This window comes from Dermochelys coriacea, chromosome 6, assembly GCF_009764565.3.
Source record: "Dermochelys coriacea isolate rDerCor1 chromosome 6, rDerCor1.pri.v4, whole genome shotgun sequence".
NCBI classification, from domain to species: Eukaryota; Metazoa; Chordata; order Testudines; family Dermochelyidae; genus Dermochelys; species Dermochelys coriacea.
This window is the reverse complement of record NC_050073.1, coordinates 65,993,331-66,019,782: the sequence shown is the minus strand read 5'-3', so window position 1 is coordinate 66,019,782 and position 26,452 is coordinate 65,993,331. Positions and strand designations below refer to the sequence as shown.

Below are 26,452 nucleotides of genomic sequence, written 5' to 3'. Positions count from 1 at the left end.
TCTTACAAGATTATTGGCCTGCAGTGAGGTGAGAAGATTTACACAGTAATAAGTGGGCGAGTGATGCTAAAATAATCCTGGCTAAATTAATGCTCTGCTTGTGCTAAGGAAGGCAAGACTCTGTATTCCCATCGATATATAGGGAATCCATGCACACTAACGAAACAGGACTCCTGCACTTTTCTTGCCCAGTGACAGGAGAAGAGTGCCTAAAAAATGAGAGCCTATTAAAATAAAACTCTAAGAAATTGCTTCCATATGCTTACATATTTATAGTAACAAACTTGGCGGTTTAATAGAAGCTACTTCTTTTTAATAATCTTCCTTCTAAAAAGCCATCTCTTCAGATGCACCAGCACATCCATCTTGTGTCATCGCCCCAGAAACTGGCTTCTGCTCTTGCTCAGTTTTGTTTTCTTAGCCTGCACCTCCTGTTACTGCAAAACTAGGTTGACAGAAGCTACTGCGTCTGATTCTAGCTTCTCTAGCAGATTTCAGGCCAAACAAAATCAAAACTCACAAAGCTGCAACAGATACCAATGAAAATGAACTCACAAGAGGGTTTGTGAAGAAGTGCCACCCCCATGGGAATTAGTATAAATCCTATTGTTAAAGTCTTTCATTATTTATTAATAGAGTATGGTGTTTTCTCTGGTTAAAAAACAAAAACAAAACAGGCCATGTACACGGTGAGACCTGGATTCTCCCACGCTTCCTCAGCAAACAGCTCTGAAGTGACCTCTCTCTTTCTAGATTAGGGGAATTCAATCTCATTTAGTTGTAGGATACAAGGCAACCCCTGACTCTGATTTGGCAGTACAGCTCTTTCTTGTGATGAGGAGGAAATTCAGTAGATATGCGAGTTAGCTCCTGATCTCCAGCATGCTCAGCTGCCTGCTTATAGCACAGAGAAGCACCAATACTGTTGCCAGGCATTCTGCTCTACAGTGGGAAATTCTGGTAGTTAAAGAAGAAAGCGAGGGAAGACTTGGATGAAGCTGCATTTCTGACCTCATTTTTTATTTCAGACCGGTGAAACGCTCTGGGAAACGGGTCTCCAGTGGGCACTGGCATGGTCACAGCTGCCGTGCTCGTGTCTCGTTCCTAAAGACAGGAGAAACAGAAGGAACTAAACAAACTGCTTCTTGCATGTGCACACACAAACTGTTCGCTCTTCTCAGCGTGCTCCAGGATACTGCAATGCCACAGCTACTGGATTCACCACACTCTCGGACAGCAAGGGCTTCCTCCCATCTGATAACACTCCCTCCCGCCTTCCCTAGTGCTCTATTCACAGCAACCTGACATACTATTACAACACACAACGCACAACGATTTTGCTGAAGACTGCTGTGATGTGTCGATCCTGACAATCCAATCTCTCCTCTGGATCCTCATCATCAAAGCAGACACAGGCATTTTTGAACTTGGACTTCTTTGGGGGTGCTGGAGTTAGGGCCGGGAGCACATCAGGAAAGTCTGAAGAGGCAAAAAAAAACCAACAAAAGAACCCCAATACACATTCCATGAGGTTATTTATGATGCACGGAGTTACTCATATCTTAAAGGGGTTAGATATGTACTAGGGAATCTTGCTCTGGTATTTTAAGGTGCCTATTACCTTGGCAAGAATTGAACATGATGAAGAAGCAAACTGAGAATTCTCAACTTCTCTGGGAAGCAGAGAGTTTGAACTTACATAGTCAAAGGTTTTATTGCTGATTTATTTACAGGCATCACTCCTGCGGAAAGGCTTTAAAGAGTTGTGGGCACAGGGAAGAGCACCGAGTTCAAGATTGCGGGTCACAAGGGAAAGCTATAGGTACAAGGGCAATACACAGAAATGCTAAGAAGACACACTGAAACAGAGAGGAAGCACTGTTCTGCAGTTAGAGCACAGGCTGAGGATTCCAGAGACCAAGATTTTAGGCCCAACTCTGCCAATGACTCACTGCGGGACCTTGAACAAGTCAATGCCTCAGTCTTTCCACCTGTAAAAGTGGGAACAATATTTCTCTACCTCACCAACGGCTGTGAGATTTAAATCACGGATGTTATTGATGTTAAAAGCACCTTGAACTTAGATGATCAAAGGTACTACAGAACTGGTTATAGTTATCAGTGCAGTGGCAGACTGATGGATGTTAGAGGAAGGAATGTATAACGCACTAAAACAGCTGGATGCTGGCAGGAATGTGTGGAGAATTAAACAGAGGCGCTTAGGTTTTACCTACCTAAATGCCAGGTAAAACAGCTGTGCTATGCACATGAGACAGCTGAGATAGCAACTACAAATACAAAGTCCAAGCAAATGGGATATTGCAGGGAGAATGGATGTATGATGCCAAGATTGCACTTGAGGCAGAGGTGTGTTGCAGGGATAACTCTGATGGACGCTGTTGGAGGACAGGCGCAAGCAAAAGCACAGGTCATAAGAGGAGCACTTTACCCTAGATATAGGAGTAAGGATGAAGAATGTCACAAGCAGGATACAAATGCAGGGGAAAAGCAGATGGATGTTGAGGGCAAGGAGGTAGAAGACATAAAGCATACAAGTGCTGAGGTGGGAGTGATTACCAAAAGATAAAGGGGGAAGATGTCCATATTAACATAAAATAAAGACACCCCAAAGAAAGTTACCTTCTAGTATCACCACATCCCTGCTGTCCTGCAGTGGGGGTCTCTCCTCATCTCCACTGCCACCAGCTCCTCGCCTCTTGTCTGCTTTCTTCACGACCTTCACTGCCGGGGAAGCTCTTGCTGCCAGGAACTGGTTCTGAAATCGCAGCAGATCTGCCTCAGACTCTCCAGGCTTTGGCCTTGACAACATCCTGCTTCCTGACTCTTGCTGCCTGCCCTAGAGCTGTGTGTCACTCCCAGGGTACCTGGCGCACACATAGGAAACAAATTAGAGACTTGGATTCTGGGGAGGAAACCCCCCAAACATTTCCTTCTGACACACACAGCTCTCCCGCACTCTTGTTGCAGTACCCCACCCTCTTGAATCACCCCAAACACTGTTCTTCCCATTAATGCATCCGATGAAGTGAGCTGTAGCTCACGAAAGCTTATGCTCTAATAAATTTGTTAGTCTCTAAGGTGCCACAAGTACTCCTTTTCTTTTTGCGAATACAGACTAACACGGCTGCTACTCTGAAACTTCCCATTAATGGTGCAAATGAACTGTTACCTTGTCTTCACTACCAGTCAATGTGCTACCAGACAAGCAGACACCTGCTCTGCCAGATATTTGTGAGCAAAACACCATCAGTCCAACAGGCACTGCTCTTTTCAAGATATTTAAAAACAAACTTTGCATGCAGCCTTTAATTGTGTGAGGCTGTTAGTGTGAGGCCCACAGTGGTGTAGTTGGATTTATCTTACTTCAGCACCAAAATTAGTGCAAAGTCACTCAGAAGGTGCAAACAAACATAAAATCCCCTCTTTGGGATCAATCACCTCTCTCCACGCATCTAGCCTCCTCTCAGAATCTTACCATTCTCTGTCCACCTTTGGTGCAAGAGCCATCTCCTCTGCAGCTCCTGAAAACTGAAACAACTTTCCTATATCTTTCTGCCTCTTTCACTCTCCATCTTACTCAAATCTCACCTGACAAGTGATTTCTCCCTTGATTATTCCTCTTAATTTTGCCCTCCCTCTCTCACTGGCCTTCTGCCTGGGATTTAATGTTTGAGAAGAAGGATATTATACGAAATAACTCAACTCTATATTTACAATCTAAATAATCTGTTTTTGAAATATATGAATCACCTGTATTGAATCTATTGGAAGGAAATAGGTGGAATAGGGGACATAGTTCACTCCGGTATAACACCATTGACTTCAATGGCATTAGAGTAGGGATAGATACATCCTATTCTCTCACTGTTCTTTATCCACAGACCAATATAAATGCAGCCATTGGGGGGGCGGGGGAGGGGTAAAAACTCTCTATTTTGAAAAAAGACAGGAAGTTAGCCACTTGAATCTAAACATTTTTCCCTATCTTTAGGCACCTAATAAAGAAGATTTTCAGAGGTGCTGAGGACCCACAGATCCCATTAATTTCAATGGTAGTTGTGAGTGCTCAACACCTCTGACTCTCAGACCCCTTTGTCTGACGCCTAAAGGAGAATTTAGGTGCCAAATTTTAGACACCCAAGTTTGAACACAATGGCCTAATGCTTGTGACAGTTGCCAACTCAACAATCATAGAGTGGTATCCTCTATTTTTGGCCAAGATCAGGTACAGCATAGGCAACATCAGGATGAACTTCCCTACGCTACCCTGCCAACACAACCACCTCTAGAAGCCAGAGGGAAATTCCTTGGCTTCTCCTCTGCGACTGCCAGCAAAGGTCCCACGAGTGGCTGCTGGTAGGTTTTTGGGGCCCTGGAATGAGGCTGCCCTATATTAGGCAATAGGGAGGTAACACTGTGCTATGTTCTTTGTAAACACAAGAGAGCATGATTTTATATAACAAATCAGCATGTATTGGTGCTGGATTGCCTTTAAAGGGAGAAGGCAGAATGCTGCCTTACAATCTGGCTTCCTTCCAACAATACTGCAACACCTGTGACTTATTTAGACACTTCTTCCCTCTTCACTTCATGACATAAGCACACTTGCTTGTAGTTTATTTATGGAGCTCTCTGCCTCAGCAAGGGCTGCAAAAATCTCATTTTGATTGATTGGTTCCCCCTATGATATGCATAAGCAGCACCACATGAGAGCAGAAACCATGTGCTTCATGCTCTACCGTAATGGACTTCAAAGACCATCTGAGCCCAAATTACAATGGTACTGAATATCAGAAACAAATCGGCTAGAATCAAAATGCGTTGCAGATGCCCTTCAAATAAATTCCTCACCAATTCCTCCATCCTTGCCCTGCCTTCAACACCCAGATTTACACAAGCCTACCTGGGTACTTTGTGCATTACTCACACCATCTGAAAATAAATGGGGCCACATAGGCGCTTTAGAACAGTCCAGAGAGAAACATCAGACACTGTGGGGTGAAAGCCAGCCACAAAAGACATTGAAAAAGAGAGAGGGGTTTCTGGAACAAGTGAAAGCCACTCCCCTCAGCATGGGTGTAACTACCACCTCTTGGAGTGATGAGTTACAATATCTCATCAGAGTTATAGTGTGGATGGGAATTTAACCTTGTTCTGGAACCAGGCTTAAGCCTTGAACACCCACATTCCCGATTCCATCCATGTTGTAACTGGGTCAAGAGACAGACATGTTGTAACCAGCTTCCCCAGTTTTGTGCATTTGTAAGTGTGGAAGAGTCAGAAATGGTTTAAATACATTTGATGCTAGCAGGTGGGCAGGAGTAGTTGACTAGCGTGCACAGGATTATGTTTTCCCCAATACCTTCATTCTAGACTAGGGATGAACAAACTTCTTGGCCCGAGAGTCACAACTGGGAATAGAAATTGTATGGCAGACCATGAATGCTCATAAAATTGGGGTTGGGGTGTGGGAGGGGATGAGGGCTCTGGTTGGGGCTGCAGGCTGAGGGGTGGGGCCAGAAATGTGGACACAAGAACAAATGGGTATAAACTGGCCACCAGGAAGTTTAGACTTGAAATCAGACAAAGGTTTTTAACCATCAGAGGAGTGAAGTTTTGGAATAGCCTTCCAAGGGAAGCAGTGGGGGCAAAAGATCTATCTGGTTTTAAGATTCTACTTGATAAGTTTATGGAGGAGATGGTGTGATGGGATAATGGGATTTTGGTAAATAATTGATCTTTAAATATTCAGGGTAAATAGGCTAAAACCCCTGAGATGGGATATTAGATGGATGGGATCTGAGTTACCCAGGAAAGAATTTTCTGTAGTATCTGGCTGGTGAATCTTGCCCATATGCTCAGGGTTTAGCTGATTGCCATATTTGGGGTCGGGAAGGAATTTTCCTCCAGGGCAGATTGGAGAGGCCCTGGAGGTTTTTCGCCTTCCTCTGTAGCATGGGGCATGGTTGACTTGAGGGAGGCTTCTCTGCTCCTTGAAGTCTTTAAACCATGATTTAAGGACTTCAATAGCTCAGACATGGGTGAGGTTTTTCATAGGAGTGGGTGGATGAGATTCTGTGGCCTGCACTGTGCAGGAGGTCAGACTAGATGATCAGAATGGTCCCTTCTGACCCTAGTATCTATGAAAATGAGGAGTTCAGGGTGCGGGAGGGGAATCAGGGCTGGGACAGGAGGTTGGGGGTGCGGGCTCCAGCTGGGGGTGCAGGCTCTGGGATGGGGCTGGGGATGAGGGTTTGGAATACAGGAAGGTGCTCCAGGCTGGGACCGAGGGGTTTGGAGGGCAGGAGGGGGATCAGTGCTGGGGCAGAGGGTTGGGGCATGGTGGGGGGGGTGGCTCAGGGATGCAGGCTCTGGACAGCGCTTACCTCAAGCAGCTCCCGGAAGCAGCAGCATGTCCCTCCTCCGGCTCCTATGCAGAGGCACAGCCAGGCAGCTCTGCTGCGTGCTGCCCTGTCCACAGGCGCCGCCCCTGCAGCTCCCGTTGGTCGTGGTTCCCGGCCAATAGGAGCTGCAAGGGTGGCGCTCGGGGCAGGGGCAGCGTGCGGAGCAGAGCCTCCTGGCTTTCCCTATGCGTAGGAGCTGGAGGAGGGATATACCACTGCTTCCGGGAGCCGTGCAGAGCAGCCCCTGACCCTGCTCTACGGCTGGAGCACCAGAGTGGGGCAAGTCCCAGACCCCGCTCTCCAGCAGGAGCTCGAGAGCTGGATTATAACGGCTGGCGGGCTGGATGCGGCCTATAGGTTGCCCACCCCTGTTCTAGACCATTCACCAGACTACCTACAGGTACACTGCTGTACAGTTTGGCTTTCACAGCTGTCAGAAAGTAAGAAAGCCCTTCTCACAGCTGTCAGAAAAAGCATGCTAGAACATCACCAGCAGTAACCATATTTAACTGCTAGTGGAGCTCTGAACCCAGTGCAGCAGGGCCTTAAAGACTGGTTCCAATCGCCTTGCAACTCAGGCCTCCATCTGCACTACAAGAAGAACCTTAATACACAGGTATCTGACACACTTAGAAGTGTCCATATATAAAAATTTGTATTATAATTATTTTTGGTAAAACACCTACCAATATTGTGGATAGAATGTAATGGTCTATAAACATCCTGGAGACCAGTGTTTTCTACTAGATGTGAGAGAGGGGGATGGGAACAGGTGTAGGAGATCAACCATGTTTTGTTACAGGTGTTGAACTCAGTCAACCCTGTCTCTTCTGTTAGGATCACCAAGCATGTGAGTGGGGAGGAGGGCTAGTCGAAGCCATATTTGTCACCAAAAGTAGATATATGCATCTTTGCTGTAGATGATGAGTACGACCCTACCAATTTCACAGCCCTGAAAAAGGTGTCACTGACCATGAAAAAACCCTTTCCTGTGAAATCTGATCACCCCCTTGTTGCTGGGAGCACCTAGCTGCAAGTCCCCATCAGGCTGGGGAGGGACAGGACTTGTCCTTCCCTCGCACAACCCTTCTCAGAGGGAGACCAGACCCACCTCCAAGTGCCTTTCCCTGCTACAGGAAGCTCTGATAGAGGCTTGTTGACATGGGTCTGATCTCCCACTGATGCTGGAAGCATCCCAGCCAGGGGGCTCCTAGCTGTGAGTCCCTGCTGGGACAGGACCTGTCCTTCCCTTGCATGGCATCTCTGGGGGTAGGGAAGATCAGACCCACCTGCAGGTGCCTCCCCTGTTGCAGGAAGCTGTGGGGCTGGGCAGCAGCCCCAGAGGTTTCTGCAGCTGGAGGCGGCTTGTGATTTCCCCCTGCTGCTGGGGGAGCTCCTAGCTGCAAATCCCCACTACCAGAAAAGGGACCCCCTTACAACACCCCTGAAATTTCAGATGTAAACATCTGAAAACATGAAATTGACCAATTTTAAAATCCTCTGGCCATAAAATTGATCAAAATGGACTGTGAATTTGGTAGGGCCCTAATGATGAGACAATATTTACCATTACAATGGTAAATGGGTATGTTTCTAAGAGTTGCAAAACTTCCCAGAATCAGTATTAAAGTCTGTTAAGTGAGCAGGTCCATCTGTTGCTCCTCTCACTGGATACAAAACAATTGAAAGTTGTTGATTTGGGAGGTTTTTGTTTAGCATACAACTTCATTACTGGAGCATCCCATACTTAGAAAATTTCTTCCAGCAACTCCTAAATTCACCTCCTAATTATTGTGATGGGTACCAAGTCAGTTTAAGACATTTGCCTGAAAATATTGTGCTGATTTGATGTGAGCCACTCCCATAGTGATTTCTGATTAGGAGCCAGATGAACTGTGCTTATACTGGAGGAGTGTGAACAGAAGAAAAACTATAAGCAGCCTGTAAGTGGCAAGACAGCAGCTCTGACCTAGATGTGACTAATAAATGAGGAAGGGCACGCCATACAGGAGTGTAGGAAAATTCCTCTCTGACTGTGAGGAGTCTCTGAACCCCAAGATCTCTTATCTTCCCCATCCCCAACATGACTTTGTTAACTCCTTTCAATGGAGATTACCAGTTTAGTCACCAAAGTGGACCATAAGGGACTTGCCCCTCAATCACAACTCCTAAATCAGACAAAGGGATCACTATAGGGCAACATAAGGTGCTTCCTCCAACCAGAGGCTGAGCACACTCTCCCCACTATACTTCCAGCCCTATCCTGCTGGCCTTGAAGTGGGGGAGTGAATGGAGAAAGGCAGAGAATTGCACTCAGGCAGGCCTCCCTCATTGCAGTGCAGAGATCAAGGAAGGCCACAGCCTTAGTGCTCTAAATCAATGTCAATGAAAGACTAACTGAGCTATTTATCTGTCTACTAGACCAATGTGTACTATGTTGTTCTGCCCCTTATTAAAGGCTTTCTTCATTCTAGAGACTGTGGCAACTGACACAAAAAAAACTCCACAACAGCTATGGGATGGGGGGGGAGGTGGTAATTGTAGCCTGTAATCAACAATATAGCCAAATATCCTGGGCTATAACCAGTCTAACCCTGGAAGAGGACCTGCTGAATGGGCCACCTGCAGGAGAAAAACCAAGGTTTATATGGTCACAGAATATTTATTACCTGCATTTGGACCAGGTAACAGCGAGTACCTTAGGAAAAATTAGTGCCCCTACACTATCGATTGGATCTTTGGGGTAAGGAAAGCCTCAAGAGTTACTGGAGAGGGCCAAATGTTAAAATAAAGGTAGAGATCTGCTGTTAATAGATTACATTAGAATAAACTAAAGTACTCAGCAGTTTTTTCAGAGTACACAGCACTGATAGGGTTTTAGTATACAAGTCATTCTATGTGAGGATTTTGAGACCGATTATAAAAATAGACTTAGGTTAGAACCTGTAGAAGTACATGGCTCTTGGTCTGAAAAATAATTTGTCAAAATAACTCTCACACAGGTTAGTTATGATTATATAGCGATATTCACCATATGGTCAAATGTATTGCTACTGCATGTGCTGGAGGATGCTGCTGGTTGGAGGAAGGGGGTGGTTAATGGTTTGTTGTGCTTTCAAAACATTGTCCATGGCACCAAAAATTCAGGATAAGTGCCTGTTTTTCAACTATTTGTTGTAAATCTAAACATACATTACATTCCAACATACATTCATAAGCCAGGGCAAAACTGATGTCCGAGCAAGCTTTATTTCTTACATTTGTGACTACATGTCCCTTTAGGTCAACATGTGTCCAAGACAGTAACTGAGGATATGTCTTCACTGTAATTAGATACCCACTGGGGGCCTATGCCAGCTGACTCAGGCTCAGCCTAAGGAGCTGTTTATCTGTGGTATGGGCTCAAGCCCAAACTGTGGGACCCTCAGCCCTGGCAGGATCCTATATGTTGGGCTCCAGCCTGAGCCCAAACTTCTACACCATAATTAAACAGCTCCTTAGCCAGAACCCGCACAAGCTTGAGTCAGCTGGCAGGGGACCAGCTGTGGGTTTTTAATTGCAGTGTGGACATATCCTCAGCAACTCCAATTCCTCAGTAAGAGCAGAAAAGGCCTATATAATCGCCACTAGCACTTTTATGTCCCTTAAAGGGTCCCCAGGCGGGGGGTTAGAATTTTTCCTTCCCTTTGCGTTTCACCTCCAATTTATCTCTGAACGGATAACCCTAATTCTCAGGCTTTTGCCGGCTCTCACCCACCACACTCCTGCCACACAATTACTGCGACCCACTGTGTTTCTGGGTGGTTGCTAGGCCCGTGTGTGTGTCTCCGGGTGGTGGGGGGCGGCGGGGAGGGCTGGCCCCTGGCTGCGATCTGCTGGGGACAGGGAAGTAAGGAGATGGGCAGCGTTAGGTCGCCCCGCTCCGGAATGAGCCAGGGGGGGTTTGCTAGCAGGGAAAGAAGCGAAACTTTCTGACACACGCTTCCCGGGCGCAGTACGGACGGACGGACACACATACACCCCCAAGGGGGTTTTACTGCTGCCCACGCAGCAGTGGCCCAGGGCGAGAGCGGATCCGTGCCGCCTGAGGAGTGGGAGACCCGCCCCTGCTGCTTGTCCCCACTCAGCCCCGTCCTTCGCCCCCTGGGCAAACGCGGCTCCCCGCCACTCCGAGGGGAACGGCCCAGGACAAGCCCCAGCCCTAGCCACGGGCTGACACTGACCTGCGCATGTGGGCTGCCCCCGCCATCCCGCCAGCCGCAGCACTTCCGCCCCGCGAAGCTCGTCACTTCCGCCCCGCCCCGCGGCCTCTCACCCCGAGCTAGAGCGGTTTCCAAAGCTCTGGTCTCCGCCCACCGCCGCCATGTTGGAGCCGTGGGAGAAGAATAGCCCCAAGCAGGCCGGCGGCTCACGTGGGCCGATGTAGCTCTGGGGTCTGAACGTGTGACGCCAGCGGCGTATGTCTCCGGGAGTCCCGCCTCCCTGACGCACGGTTGTCAGTCACCGCCGGCTTGGGAGCCGCAGCCTGCGCCCGCCAGTGAGACTTGCACGTGGCTAGGCCCCTCCTTCCCGCACCCGGACAGCGTGTCCCTGCCGGCTGGGCTCTGCCTCGCGCCTGTACGCGGCAGCGCGTGCCTGGCTCCTTCCACTGCCCCGCGCGAGCCCAGCACGGCCATTCCCGCCACCGCCTAGAGCCCCCCGCACAGCAGCCAAGGGGGGTCTTCGCGCTCCCCGGGGGCCAGAGCCCCGCTCACAGAGGAAGGGAGGAGACACCCACTGTGGCCCCCAGCCAGCCCGCAAACCCCTGGGGAGAGGCTTAACTTCCTGCGCGTGGGATTTTAGCCGGGTCGCTCCCCTGCCTAAAGTTAAACCTGTGCATGAATCTGTAAACATTCGGAGCCGAGGCAGGGGCAGTAAAGGGGACCGAATTCCCCCCTTGCAATAGGTAGGATTTGCAGGTCGTGGCAAGGAATATTAATTTAAGATGATTTCCTAGGTACGCCCCTGAAGAGCTACCAAGTCTCTTGCTTCTCCCAGTCGACAGCTGCTTTTTGGCGTAGCACACTAGCTACTGCCAAAAACCATCAAACGTGCTAGTGCTCGCCTGCAGGTTCCCTGAGAGACAGTGGCACTAAAAATCGATGCCACTCACATAGTTCCCTGAATCCTCTCATGATGTAGCTTGCCCCAAGTCCGGTTCCTGGTATTCAATACATGAATTTTAAGGACAGAGAGTTTTAATACTTGTGCATGGATTTATATAAATATTTTTAGAATTATGCAAATTTACAATCTTGCTTTTTATGTTGTTATAAGGTGTTTGCAGGTGGGAGACTGGAAACACTAGAGGAGAAAAGGTGTCTATAGCAACAGGAGAATAACTGACTATTTGTTTAACGTCCATTGCTTTTTGCAGGGGTGTTGTAGCTGTGTTGGTCCCAGGATATTAGAGAAGGTAAGTGAGGTAATATCTTTTATTAGACCAACTTCTGTTGATGACAGAGTAAAAAAATAAATAAAAACAGAAAAGCTGTTACCTACAGAAAAGGAGTAACTGCCCTTAGAGCTGAAGCTTATTCAGCTGTCATCTTTTTCCACTTTGTAGATGTATTGTGTGGGGGTGGGATTATAAATGCCAAAGGATTTAGATCAGGGATGCCCACACTGTGGCATCCTCATTTGCTCCTCATAGCTACCCTGTCCCTCCAGGGTCTGAACTAAGTTGATTGTTAAAATCCTGCAGACATTCTTTTCATCTTGTAAAGGAGGATAAAAAGTAAAAGCAAATATTGGAGGTGTGCGTTTATCAATTACTAAAAGAAAAGGAGTACTTATGGCACCTTAGAGACTAACAAATTTATTAGAGCATAAGCTTTCATGAGCTACAGCTCACTTCTTCGGTGAGCTGTAGCTCACGAAAGCTTATGCTCAAATAAATGCGTTAGTCTCTAAGGTGCCACAAGTACTCCTTTTCTTTTTGCGAATACAGACTAACACGGCTGCTACTCTGAAACCTATCAATTACTAAAACATGTAAATCTATATGCATATTAGGACCAGCCCATGGTCTCCTGGCAGGCAACTAGCGTTGCAGATTTGGGATGCTTCCTGGCTTAAAACCTAGGTCACGATTAATTTAAAATGTCAAAAAGAGAAATTCAGTTGTACACTGAAAACACTTCACAGAGAACTTCCTTCTCCTCAGCTATTAAAGTCCTCCAGCAGGCCATGCTGCTTCTAGGAATGGCAAAGTTAAGAACCCCTCCATTGTAGTTCTTTTAGGGATTTTTTTGTTGGTGGTGGTGGTGTTTTTTAAGTGAGCGTGGCCAGCGCAGAAAATATCCTATAGTTACACAGTTCAACCCACCAGCTAGGTAGAGAGATCACAGGCACAATTCTGATTCTGACCCAATGATCTGATGCCCTTCTACTCCCTGCTTCTGGAACTAATGTTATCTGATTCAGGCCATCATGGTTGTTGGCATTTGCATGTTGAGCAGTTAATACTGCATCTAGCATACTTAGGAGCTGCTATATTTTATCCCTCATGTTAAGGATGCCTAACAACATGTGTGCGTTCTCAGGAAAGGAAACCCCAGAGTCTTTGGATCTCCTCTGATGCTGCCCTATCGGAGTGCAGCTCTTCTGCTGGCAGAGCAGTGCTTTGCCTTTGCTAAGGGAACTGAGAGTGTGAAAGATGATCCTAGTTCATCGAACTATGTTGCTTCTAGCATGGACATTGCAGCACAGGCTAGCCACATGAGTACAGACAGAGAGGGTTGGGCTTTTGCTCGTGCCATGGTGTTCACACTGCTAGTTTTAGTGTGCTAGCTTGAGCTCAGCTAGTGTATGTCTATGTACCCAAGCTGGGAGGCATGCTCCCAGTTACACCCTGGGAAACTTAAGGCCTGATTCTGCACTGCAGCCTTTCCAGTTACACCAGCATAAAACTAAATGAACAATCAGGCTCTTCCCTTTAGTTTGTAGTTCCCAGTTTCTGCTGTTCTGGGGATGGGGGAGTGTGGGACATACAGATGGCGTTTGAAATAGTTATTTATGTTGCTTGGTATTTGACTTCTAGGGCCAAAATCTGTACCCATTGACTTCAATGGGTTTTGGATTATGCCCCTAGTTTATTTGAAATAAGGAGGCTGCATTTTAGTTTGTTCTAAGGCTTTAATCTCTAGAATAGACTGGTCAAAGCATGAACAACAAATAATCTGCAGAGAGCAATACTACGCTGTAAGAGAGATGGACAAGGTGACATAACAGGAATAAGCATCTCATCTCTGATTTATCTCAAATCTTCTGAGGTCTGCATAGTGTGACAGGTACTGTAGGCATGAAATGGGAAAGTGTCCATAATATTTTTGTTAGATAGGTGTAAAACTATAAAATACTCAGTATTCAATTATAAATGTCTCACAGACAAGACAACTTCCTATCAGAGCTGCTAGAGTTGTATGGATCTTCTCCCCCCCCCCCATTTTTTATGATCAGTTTTAATAATACAATCAAAGATACTATATAGTGTATGCTCTGTCAATAAATCATGCCCATGCATCTTCATATTTGTCTTACAATTTATAAAGTACCTACTTACTTGTGTGCATCTGTTAAATTATTCTGGCTAACAAAATGTCCCTAGTCCAGTTCCAGGAGTCATAAGAGGTGAACTGCAATGCTTTACTTAGAATTAAAGACATTGTATTAGACTTTATGGACTCCTTCCCCTCAGTCATGAACCTGGATAATCTGCATTCCTAGTTCTAGCCCACCAGAAGCCCCCAGTTTAACACCTTGTAATAGAAGCTATTCATCTTCTGATCAAGGGATGGCCACAACAGTCTCTTTCTAAGACATTGTGTGGCATGGAAGAAAGCAGAATGACAAAAATCTCTTGGAAATGGGCTTGGAGGGTTGTATGAAGGGGAAGGCAGTGGGGATATACAATATGTCCACCAATAGTCTGTCGCAGAGCTGCAACACGGTAAAAAGATGACAGGCTGCCTGAAAGGGTGCTGGTTAGGAGATATAGCCACAGTTAGGGTGTTCTTCCTCCAAAAAGATGGAATTTATGCAGCACTAGTCAGCCCTCTCCACTGTGGGGTCAATCCTGCAAGGGGCTAAGTGCCATCAGTTCCCACTGAAGTCAGTAAGAATGAAAGGTTTCAGAGTAGCAGCCGTGTTAGTCTGTATTCGCAAAAAGAAAAGGAGTACTTGTGGCACCTTAGAGGCTAAACACATTTATTTGAGCATAAGCTTTCGTGGGGAGATTCCCACTGTATTTTCCACCAAATGCATCCGATGAAGTGAGCTGTAGCTCACGAAAGCTTATGCTCAAATAAATGTGTTTAGCCTCTAAGGTGCCACAAGTACTCCTTTTCTTTTAGGAAGAATGAAGGCACTCAAGCCTGCAGAGGAGTGCTCTGCACTTCGCAGGAAAAGTGATAGATGAACCCCCTGGGAAGACTCATAGCCCAGTCCAGCAAAGCACACAAGTACATGTGTAACTTAAAGAATGAGTAGTTCCCCATGAAGTCAAACGGGACTACTCATATGCTTAAAGTTATGCACATTGTCTCACCACACTGGCACCTCCGGCTGGCTGTTTCAGGAATTAGTTCTGGTCAGTAGGTATGTCTTGTGGTAGTGGCTCTCCCATCCTCATCTCCGCCTGAAGACTCACTGCAGTTCCAGTCTCACTGCTTCTGGCTGTGTCACAATCCAGGTTCCCCCTTCCAGGGACTCCTTCCACAACAGTCTAGCTGCTCTTCACAGCAACTTGGCAGTCTATAGCCTGGCCACTTCTTCAGCAGCAAGAGGGGGAAGAGAACACAAGCCCACCCACTACTCTGGGTCCCAGCCCTGGGACCCTGTAAACAACAGCTTTCTACTGCCCCACCTTTCTTTCTCCACCAGTGTCAACTACCTAGGCCACTTCCCCACAGCCCCAGCACCTTGGGCTCTTGCCTCTGGTTCCTTCACCCTCTTCCTAGGGCCTCAGGCCTGCAAGTCCTAGCAACCCTGTTCACAGTGCTAGTCCTCTCCTTTGAACTTTCTGCAGCATAGTCCCTTGGTCTGGCCTGCAGCTTCCTTTGATATAGGCCAGCTGGGCCCTGATTGGCTGCGGCCACTACCCTAATTGGCTGTTTCCTTGCAGCCCTCAAGGCTGTTTTAACCCTATCAGGGCCAGTGCAGGGCAGACACCCGGTTACACACATCCATATGAGCACAGCTGGAGTCAGTGACAGCTTTGTTGCAAGTCGGACAAATTGAGAGGCAAGCAAAGCCAGTGTGCATGTCCATATATACCCAGAGATCCATCTGCAGAGTTCTGGATGGCTTTTCTTTTAGATCTCTAGCCTTCATGGGGATTTGAACACAGGCCTACTGTACTAATCCCAACAGGTACACCTCACTGAACAGACTGTTGTAGATTTATAGGCCCATGTAAGCCAGGGATGTTTTCAGTAAAACCTCTACTTACTCACTTTAAAAAAAATTCATGGCCAAAGTGAATTCATGTAAACATATGAATGGGGATGTGTGGATTTTTTTAAAAAAATATTTGCTCATATCTAGCAATGCATCTGCCTAGCAGTATGTTGGCTTCTGAGAATTAGTGTGGGATTTCCTCTTAGTTGTTTGTTTTATTGGATTCCTGTATATAATGTTATCAGGCTATGAGGACAGACTCTGAAATAATACAAGTCTTCAAAAACTTCAGATAATATTTCTGGAGAAGTTGATATAATTTACTCTTAACAGACTAATGTATCTTCATTGCCTCATCACCATTCCCATCACAATCCCAAAATAACTCCTAGTTAGGAAAGAGTTTTCCTTCAAATATCAGCCTACAGCTGACACTCCTGAGGGCTGACTCCCTTTCAAAAGGGAAGGTGTTGTCAAAGTGGATTTACTTCTCTTATACTGTACATCATAAGTCAAACACTTGATTTGGAGAGAACTGTAGATGAAATTCTACATTTGTACAGATGGCGAACACATCCTCATCAATATACAGAATGACTAAAGGAAAAATCTGTGAACTGATGGTTGAGTCACTTTTTTTACTGGCAACACACCCCAAAATACCACTAATGAAATAGATGCTTCTAAATTTCATCCTCTTGTGCACAGGAGGTTTTCCCTCATTGCTACTGACGTTGGACCTGTCTGCCAAAGTCTGAGTAATGTAACGGATGTATTTAAGTCTACTGTGGCAGATTTTAAAGGAATCCTGTCAAAGTGCCTAAGCCTGACATTTCACACAACTTAAAATAGTTTAATGCCCTGGGCTTTCTCCCTGTATCAAATTATTCTTGGGTATCTCCTGAAGAACTTTTCATTTTGGAGGTACCCCAGGATTCTTCCCATTCTCCTTTTGTTACTTTGTCTCCCACATCATAGCAATCCATTCTCCAGCTGATAAGGGTGATAGAGATCTAAATGCTGCTCCCACCATAACCCATCATTTCTATTCAGAGTGTAAAACAGAGGAAGCGGCTTAAGAGGAGGTGAACACACACACATACAGTAAAATTGTATTGCCTTTGCAACACTCTCAGTGCAGGAAGCTCAGTAATGAATGTAGATCCCCTGTGTGACAGCTATATTGTATTGTGACTAGGATCAAGCCATCAGAAAGTATTTAATATTGTACAACTACACTAATGCTGTTAGATCTGGCAAGAGCCACTGACACTGCTGATCATGAAGGCCTGACTTAAGCGACCTCACAAAACTGACTGTGGAATCACACAAAATGGGCTTTGCTCAGTCATCTTTGAGAACTCAGAGGGTTGCGATGGGCAACTGTGTCTCCTCGTGTCTGCTCACCCATGTTGTCCCACAAGGCTCAAGCTGGTCTCCCCTCCTGTTTACATATATGTTAGTCCCCTTGGGGAAACCATGAGATGCTGTAGCCTCCTCCAGCAATACGCATGGTGATACGCATCTCTACTTCTTTTCTTCTTCATGTCAGCTGCACACAGTGCCATCACCCAGACCTCTAGGCCTAGAAGAGATAAGCAGTTGAATGAAAAAATAGCTGGCTAAAATGAAATCCAGGCAAGATGGAAGTGATGGTTGGAAGAGGGAGATTCCTTGAAATTGCCATTACCTTAAAGAGTGTCTACTCTTCTATCTGTTACACAGTCTTAGGATACTACTGGTTGCCTCTGGGATACCCAAATAGCAAGGGTAAATGCCCTTCTCCATCTTGCACTGGGTAGGAGGTGAAAGCCTTTTTGGTAGATGCAAACCTACCATGGTGATCTATATATTCATCACATCCAGACTGCACTATTGCCATGCACTATGCCTGGGGAGGAAAATGAAAGTCATAGAGAAGCTCCAGCTAGTCCAAAACACAGTAACTCATCTACCAAGCCACGCAGGTTGGTGGGAGCACATTTTTCCAGTGCTCTGCTTGCTACATTAGCCTCCTGTCCAATACCAGAGCCACTTCAAAGCTCAGTTCTTTATTTTCAAAGCCATCAGTGGGTTGGCGATGATTAGCTTGTGACTCATCATGACAGCTGCATCCACCAGGAACTATGGAGCTGATAGTGTCCAGAGGGAAACTCACAGATGCTGAGACCAGGTGTTCTTACCTACAGATGTACAATGCCCTTCCTCCAGAAATCAGATTGACACCAACTCTTGACAACTTCAGAGTGCAAGGTACATCTCCTCCCTTTGCTATTAGCTTCACACAACAATAACACTGGAGAATAGCTGAGCAATGCTTCCCTCAAGTTAATCAGCAAAGATAACCCAGTACACAAACAAAATTAAAATTAGAAGGCTCTTTCCCCCATAGCAGCGTAACGAGAAGCAGCAGAGAGTACGGTCCTTCTGACCAGATGTTGCACTCCATAATTCTGTTAAGAGACCTGATTGCTGTGTGTGTTAACGGTTAAATTAAGTAGTACCTTTTAGTCTCATTACTGAGGGAGATTCTATTTTAAAACTGAAGTCTGTTTGGCAGTGGATACTCTGAGTGCTGGCATGTTGCCTTTGAGAGAAATAAAAGCAGCAGCAACTGCCCTGCTTTATTCCTCCGGGGGACCATCTTGGGAACACTCCAAGCTATCAGCTTGGCTACAGGATGGTATTGTCCAGATTGCTCTTTCTGGATCAGAAACCTTGGGCCCAGGTCATCCCTGGTGTAACTCTGCTGAGGTCTAAAGGTAGATTTGGCCTTTTGAGTTTAGTCCAGGATGGTGTTTCGCCAAACAATACCTGGTATGAACCATAGTCCCTCCCCAGAGATGCAAAACAGGACGAATACACACCTTTAACTGGTGAAGTCCACTTTTTTTTTAGTGTCTGGAGCCACTGGCAGTTCATCTACCCCTTTGGCTGCTCCTCTGGTGAGACTTTTGGCTCAGACTTTTTGACTGCTTTATTTGTTATTTAGTTGTGCTTTTGGCTCTTCCCAGCTCCCTTGTCACAGTCCCTGAGTTAACTATACCTCTGACCCACACCCCCTCTTTGTCTCCATATGGGCCCCAACTGTAGTCTCAGGCCTCCAGCCATCCCTTTTCTCAGGACAGAATCCCAGAGTCCTCTCCCCGCTAGCCACGGCCGTAGACTGCAATCTCCTGCAGTTCACTGTGATTGCCTCAGCAACTCTGATTGCAGTTGAGCACCTGCAGTCCTGTTTTCTCAGAGGCAGTGACAAAGTTATCCAGTGACCAACCAGCTTTCTGTTTATTCAGAACAAAAGAATTTCAGCTAAAACACATCTTCAAACAATAATCACCTTATACGCATGCCTAGCTTATCAGGTGGTCAGTCATCTTCCACATCACATCCTGAAAGGTCCAGAATACTTCAGGTGCTTCTGCAGGGCCTGATTCTGCTAGACAATCTCATGCTTGCCAGTTCTTAGATGGAGTGAGAGCGACCCTCCCCTCAGGTCAGGGCTGTTTTTTATTCAGTTTCAAGTCTTTTGTCTGAAAAGGCCTTTGAACAGGTCAAATCAGTCTGTGTGCAATTCCTCAAGAGAGACAAAACTTTTTTTTTTTAAACTTATTAACTGCATTGTTTCAGTATGGGGGATTTGCATTAATTACCAGCCCCCCATTATCTTTAGTTCCAGCAAAAAACATTCTTTATCTTATCTGTTTAGCCAGGAATACAATCAATAGCCAGCTCATAAAGATACATTTACTATTTATACAATTAACACAACAGTCTTTGAATATTCCATGATTCCATAGCATCATGTTTGTCACACTCCTATGTCCCTAAGTTTCAACTTGATTTCACTACATGTGAGTCTAGTGCTCATGGAATGTGATGTGTTGGGATCTGTGGAGAACAAAGTCCTCTTTGCATAGAGCAGGTATCACATGGGCAGTGACTGTTTTAAGATTCCTCATGCTGGGTCACCTATGCAACTTTATCCTGCCTGGAGCTGATAGTTCACTTTCCATCTCTGTGTAGGGTACGCTCTCCCTCCCCAGCCATGTGAGCAGCATACCTTGAAAGAGGGGAGAGGACCTGTTGTCTGAAGGAGTAGGAGCAGGGAGGGATTGGAAGCAGCAAGACTAGGAGTAGCCCTTCCCCTCTACTATGTACCTCTGGAGATGACTCACAGCAGGGAGTATGTGAGGAGAGGCTGCTCTTAGTGAGAGCAGCGCAGAGGCAGTGTCAGAAGGGGCAATCAAGGTTTTTGTGAGTGCAAGATGGAGGGAGCAAGAAAGGAAGAGGTCATGGCTGGTGGGGATCTTTTTAGCGATGTAATGGGGGTGGGCATTCCAGAGAGAGCAAGAGAAGGGGAGGAAGGAAATAGAAGAGTGTGGGTGAGTTTTGGAAAGGATGGGCCAGAGGAGAGAAGATAAAGGAGGGACCAGAGTTGGCGTAGTTGTCACCTGAACCAAGGAAGAAGTGGCAGAAAAAAACGAGTTGAGATAGAAATTTGTAGAGGTGGGAACGGAGGCACAAGGATGGAAGGGAGAAAGGGGAAGGTAGAGTTGATATGAATCGCAAAGAGGGGAAGGTCAAAGAGGTGGGAGATGCAACTGCCAGGAGATGGGAGAGGAGAGAGGAGCATTCCATACCCATCCAGAATGGACAGGAAAATACAGTTGTGGGCTTTAGTTCTACCTGGGCAGCCCCAGCGCAACCACTCAGGACCTCATGGGACCTCAGGGCCTCATGGGACCCACACAGAGAATACGTCCTGTCACTCTTGCTATTAAATCCCAGGCCTCTCTACTGAGACTTCCAACAGGATTGATAAGGACACTTATCCACTGGAAACTGGATTGAGTCTCTTCCCCGGGCCAAGTGCATTTTACATAGTTCATTAAAAAGTCATCATATGACAACAACCAACCCAATGATCATATTCCATTACCAATCCCTTCAACTATACAACTCAACATTCAGAATGGTTAATATTGGGGTCAGCAAATCCTCAATAATGGATGCATCCTTTCACAGTGTCAGCCCATTAGAAAATAGTAAGTCCTTACAAACTAAGAGGGAATATTGCACTTGTCCTTTTTTTGCTCCAAAGAGGCAGCAAGTAAAAGCAATAGAGGATGCAATCCAAGCGCTGATAAATTACTGATACCCCCCTTCTGCTTTTTACTTACAAAATATCAAAGCTCATTTTGTAAATGCTCCAGACAGATTTTCTTTGGACATATCCACAATTTCATTAACAGAGATTGCATTAAGTTATGTAGGTGCCTAACTCACACTGATTTCAATAGGAGTTAGGTGCCAAATTTCAGAGTAGCAGCCGTGTTAGTCTGTATTCACAAAAAGAAAAGGAGTACTTGTGGCACCTTAGAGACTAACAAATTTATTTGAGCATAAGCTTTCGTGAGCTATAGCTCACTTCATCGGATGCGTCCGATGAAGTGAGCTGTAGCTCACAAAAGCTTATGCTCTAATAAATTTGTTAGTCTCTAAGGTGCCACAAGTACTCCTTTTCTTTTTAGGTGCCAAAATGCCTTTGAGGGTCTGGGCCTAAGTGTTAGCACTGCAGCAATTTTACAGTCTTTGCAAATAGTAAGAGACATGTTTTGGGTTATGCTCTGATAAAGAGACATAGGTTAAAGGCAGCTCCACTGTCATGCAAAGTAATTGCTTTAACATGTAAATAAGACCAGATACTCATCCCTATACTAAGGCCCTGATCCAAAGCCTGTTGAAGTTAATGGAAAAACTCTCACTGACTTTAACAGGCTGCAGATCAAGCCCCACAGTTCCTATGACCGCTAATGCAACACTTGTAGGACAATGTGACGTAATCTACTTGTAATAATAGCACCTCTCATCCAGGATGATCCCAATATGCCTGTGTACATATGTCAAATTACAAACCACATATATAGGAATCACTCTGCCCCCTACTGAAATTTAGCTACCTCTGGGGCAGAATGTGGTAGCTGTTTAACAGTACACAAAAAGTTGTCACCAGTGTTCAGAGGAGGGAAAAAATTAAGTGGTCATAATGTAATTACCCAAATTGGAACTGGATCAGGACAGAAGGTTTAACACCACTCTTTTGATGAAGTTCTAGAGGATCTCTAATAATCATAAGTGCTCAGGACCTCTGTTTTCTGTGTCATCTGAAAGGCAGACAACAAACACCCATATTCAAAGTGACTTAAGACAGTGATATAGCTCTGCAAATTTAGCCCCAATATTTTCTCACTAAAATATAGAACAACATGCTGCCTGCTAAATTGTGAAATGGCCCCTGTCTAATCTTGGAGGAAGGGTCATCAAAACTTTAATTAACACGTGCTCTGTGTTCCCGCTCTGAGTGGTTGATTCTGACCTTACAGTAGCTACAAATATTGACTGCACGCATCTCTTATTGCTCTGCAGAGAGGAAGTGTCACTGAGAATGCATTTTGTTTCTTGTTTTACTAGCCATATAAAGAGAAAGAGACTAGGCATCAAGCCCAGAAAGAGGGGTCAAACGTTAGGGTAGGGCATGTGAGTTTTGTGTGTCTGCCTGAAAATAGCGCTTATCATACTTTGGCACTATATACATAATTATGCATATTTAATGTGCGTTAGAATAGAGAGAAAGGCTTATAAAGGGAAAAAGTAGCCCCTTCAGGCAGATAGAGCTAGTGACACTGATCCGCTGATTTATGGAATTGCAGAATGAGCTTCTTTGCATGGATATTGCTGTCCTCTCTAGAATTTAAGCTTTTGGGGTTTTTTTCTGTCCCTTCTGGTTGCGAAGACAACCTTGATAACAAACTGATGCACTGAGTCTGCAGCTATTGAGACTGAAGTGATAGCAAGTGAGATGTGACCACTTTCTGAAGCTTAATTATCAGGGACAGTAACAGCCATTCCTTCCCCCACCCCACCCCCATCCCACCCCGTTCTCAGTTCTCCTCAAGTTTTTAGGCTTTTCCCATGCTTTGGTTCAACCGCAGCCAGAGCACTGACAGTACCTAGTGTACCAGGATGCCCACATCTGTGCCTCAGACCAAGAAACCCAGCTGGGCTCAGGAGCAGAATCTCTACCTCTTCCGCATCTGATCCCTTCAGTTACGAGCTCTTGGGGTCAGCTGGCAGCAATAATCCTAGAAACCGCCAAGTTAATTTAAGCAAATCAAAGTTTATTCAACATACAAACCTATATGAAAGAATCTATGGAAATGAAAGCAAATCACTACACTTCATACCACTGTCCAAGACTGCCCCAACTCTCATTGGGTAGGTTCTTGCTTAGTACAGGTGAATGATTATTCAATAAGTTGGGGGGAAATATATCTTACATTCAGAATTCAGCCAGGTCCTTGTTTTTCCTTCCAGTCTGACTCAGCTTTCATCTCAGAGGTAGCTCTCCCCTATGCCGCTTGGCCCACATGGGCTGATGCTTTTCAAGTATGTCAGGGGTGTGTGCACTGCAGCTCTGATTCAAAGTCCATAGAACTCAAGAAAAGTCCTTCCCCTGACTTCCATGGGCTTTGATCAGACCTAAAATGAGGTGGACCTCCCCATCTTGGTGGGATAATACGCATGACTGGAATATTGGTATATTGCTCAGGAAGGACAGGCAAGGAACAAAGGGAGGAGGTGTTGTCTTATATATTAAAAATGTCTAGTTGGACAGGGCTGAGGTTGAGATAGAAATAAGAGACAGACTTGTTCAAAGTCTCTGGGTAAGGATAAAAGGGGTAAAAAAACAAGGGTGATGTCATGGTAGGGGTCTACTACAGACCTCCAAACCAGAAAGAAGAGGTGGATGAGGCTTTTTTTAAACAACTAACAAAATCATCCAAAGCACAGGACTTGGTGGTGATGGGGGACTTCAACTACCCAGACATCTGTTGGGAAAATAACTCAGCAGGGCACAGATTATCCAACAAGTTCATGGAATGTATTGGAGACAATTTTTTATTTCAAAAGGTGGAGAAAGCTACTGGGGGGGAGAGGCTGTTCTAGATTTGATTTTGACAAATAGAGGGGAAGGCAACTTGGGTGAAAGTGATCATGAAATGGTAGAGTTCATGATTCTAAGGAATGGTAGGAGCGAGAACAGCACAATAAAGACAATGGATTTCAAGAAGGCAGACTTTAGCAAACTCAGGGGAGTTGGTAGGTAAAATCCCATGGGAAGCAAGTCTAAGGGGAAAAACAACTGAATACAGTTGGCTGTTTTTCAAAGAGACATTATTAAGAGCACAAGAGCAAACTATCCTATCCCACTGCATAGAAAAGATAGGAAGTGTGGCAAGAGACCACCCTGGCTTAACCAGGAGATCTTCAATGATCTAAAACTCATGAAAGAGTCCTACAAAAAGTGAAAACTTGGTCAAATTACAAAGGATGAATATAAACAAATAACACAAGTATGTAGGGACAAAATTAGAAAGGCCAAGGCACAAAACGAGATCAAACTAGCTAGGGACATAAAGGGTAACAAGAAAATATTCTAAAATACATTAGAAGCAAGAGGAAGACCAAGGACAGAGCAGGCTGGTTACTCCATGATGGGGGAAATTAGATGTCTTCAGATCACCAGGACCTGAAGAAATGCATCCTATAATACTCAAGGAGCTGACTGAGGAGGTATCTGAGCCATTAGAAATTATCTTTGAAAAGTCATGGAAGACATCCCAGAAGACTGGAAAAGGGCAAATAAAGTGCCCATGTATAAAAAGGGAAATAAGGACATCCCGGGGAATTACAGACCAGTCAACTTAAAGACCGGCCAGCTCCTTGAATATTCTAGGATGCATTTCTTCAGGTCCTGGTGATCTGAAGAAATCTAATTTGTCTAAGTAATTTTTGACTTGTTCTTTCCCTATTTTAGACTCTGATCTTACCTCATTTTCACTGGCATTGACTATGTTAGACATCCAATTGCCACCAACCTTCTTGATGAAAGATGAAGATAATGGAGCAAATAATTAAGAAATCAATTTGCAAACATCTAGAAGATAATGAGGTGATAAGTAACAGTCAGCATGGATTTGTCAAGAACAAATTGTGTCAAACCAACCTGACAGGTTTCTTTGACAGGGTAGCAAGCCTTGTGGATAGGGGAGAAGCAGTAGATGTGGTATATCTTGACTTTAGTAAGGCTTTTGATACTGTCTCACATGACCTCATAAACAAACTAGGGAAATACAACCTAGATGGAGCTACTATAAGGTGGGTGCATATCTGTTTGGAAAATCGTTCCCAGAGTAGTTATCAGTGGTTCACAGTCGTGCTGGAAGGGCATAACGAGTGGGGTACCTCAGGAATCGGTTCTGGGTCTGGTTCTATTCAATATCTTCATCAATTATTTAGATAATAGTATAGAGAGTACGCTTATAAAGTTTGTGGATGATACCAAGCTGAGAGAGGTTTCAAGTGCTTTGGAGGATAGGATTAAAATTCAAAATGATCTGGATGAACTGGAGAAATGGTCTAAAGTAAATAGGATGGAATTCAACAAGGACAAATGCAAAGTAGTCCGCTTTGGAAGGAACAATCAGTTGTACACATACAAAATGGGAAGCGACCGCCTAGGAAAGAGTACTGTGGAAAGGGATCTGGGGGTCATAGTGGATCACAAGCTAAATAGGAGTCAACAGTGTAACGCTGTTGCAAAAAAAGCAAACATCATTCTGGGATGTATTAGCAGGAGTATTGTAAGCAAGACTCGAGAAGTAATTCTTCCACTCTACTCCACGCTGATTAGGCCTCAACTGGAGTATTGTGTCCAGTTCTGGGCACTACATTAGGAAAGATGTGGACAAATTGGAGAACAGAGAGGAGCAACAAAAATGATTAAAGGTCTAGAAAACATGAGGGAAGATTGAAAAAAATTGGTTTGTTTAGTCCGGAGAAGAGAAAACTGAGAGGGGACATGATAACAGTTTTCAAGTACATAAAAAGTTGTTACAAGGAGGGAGAAAAATTGTTCTTCTTAACCTCTGAGGATAGGACAAGAAGGAATGGGCTTAAATTGCAGCAAGGGCGTTTTAAGTTGGACATTAAGAAAAACTTCCTAACTGTCAGAGAGGTTAAGCACTGGAATAAATTGCCTAGGGAGGTTGTGGAATCTCCATCAATGGGGATTTTTAGGAGCAGGCTGGACAAACACCTGCCAGGGATGGTCTAGATAATGCTTAGTCCTGCCTTGAGTGCAGGGGACTGAACTAGATGACCTCTCGAGTTCCCTTTCAGTTCTGTGATTCTATAATCTTGGAACAACCTTTCATAGCCAGGTCTCCAGAGTTAGCTGGAGCAGTTCTCTGCCTCAAAGTTGCCCTTCTAGCAGCCTTATGTTAGATATGCAAGGAGTGTGCAGCTGGTACTTGACCCACATTGAATCAACAAGTACCCTTACCCCATTTAGTTCATTCAGACCAACTCTTCAAGGAAATCCCAGCCCCGCTCACTGCTTTTGATTGTGCCAGTGAACTCACCCACCAAGCATAGCTCTCTGCTCCAGAACCCTCCTGGCCTTGGACTACCACCCCGTGGACCTGCCAGCTTCTTTAAACTGGGCTGGAGTTTATCAGAAAGGGGTC

At 45.3% G+C, this 26,452-nt stretch overlaps 1 protein-coding gene across 12 annotated transcripts in view; it reads right to left on the bottom strand.

Annotated features, from left to right (window-relative positions):
- RPAP1 (RNA polymerase II associated protein 1) overlaps positions 1-10,794 on the bottom strand; it is a 53,256-nt gene extending 42,462 nt beyond the window's left edge. For 9 of the 12 annotated variants that reach the window (XM_038404650.2, XM_038404653.2, XM_038404655.2 and 6 more), the window contains exons 1-4: positions 10,649-10,793; positions 2,641-2,885; positions 1,331-1,479; positions 1,012-1,104 (exon numbers count right to left, since the gene is read on the bottom strand). In XM_038404650.2, the coding sequence (XP_038260578.1) occupies positions 1,012-1,104; positions 1,331-1,479; positions 2,641-2,830 (432 nt within the window). In that variant the 5' untranslated portion in view covers positions 2,831-2,885; positions 10,649-10,793. Of the gene's footprint in view, positions 1-1,011; positions 1,105-1,330; positions 1,480-2,640; positions 2,886-10,648 lie in introns of all 12 variants that reach the window. The other 3 variants (XM_038404656.2, XM_043515686.1, XM_043515688.1) reach the window with 1 other exon arrangement.
- Positions 10,795-26,452: the final 15,658 nt, after the last annotated feature.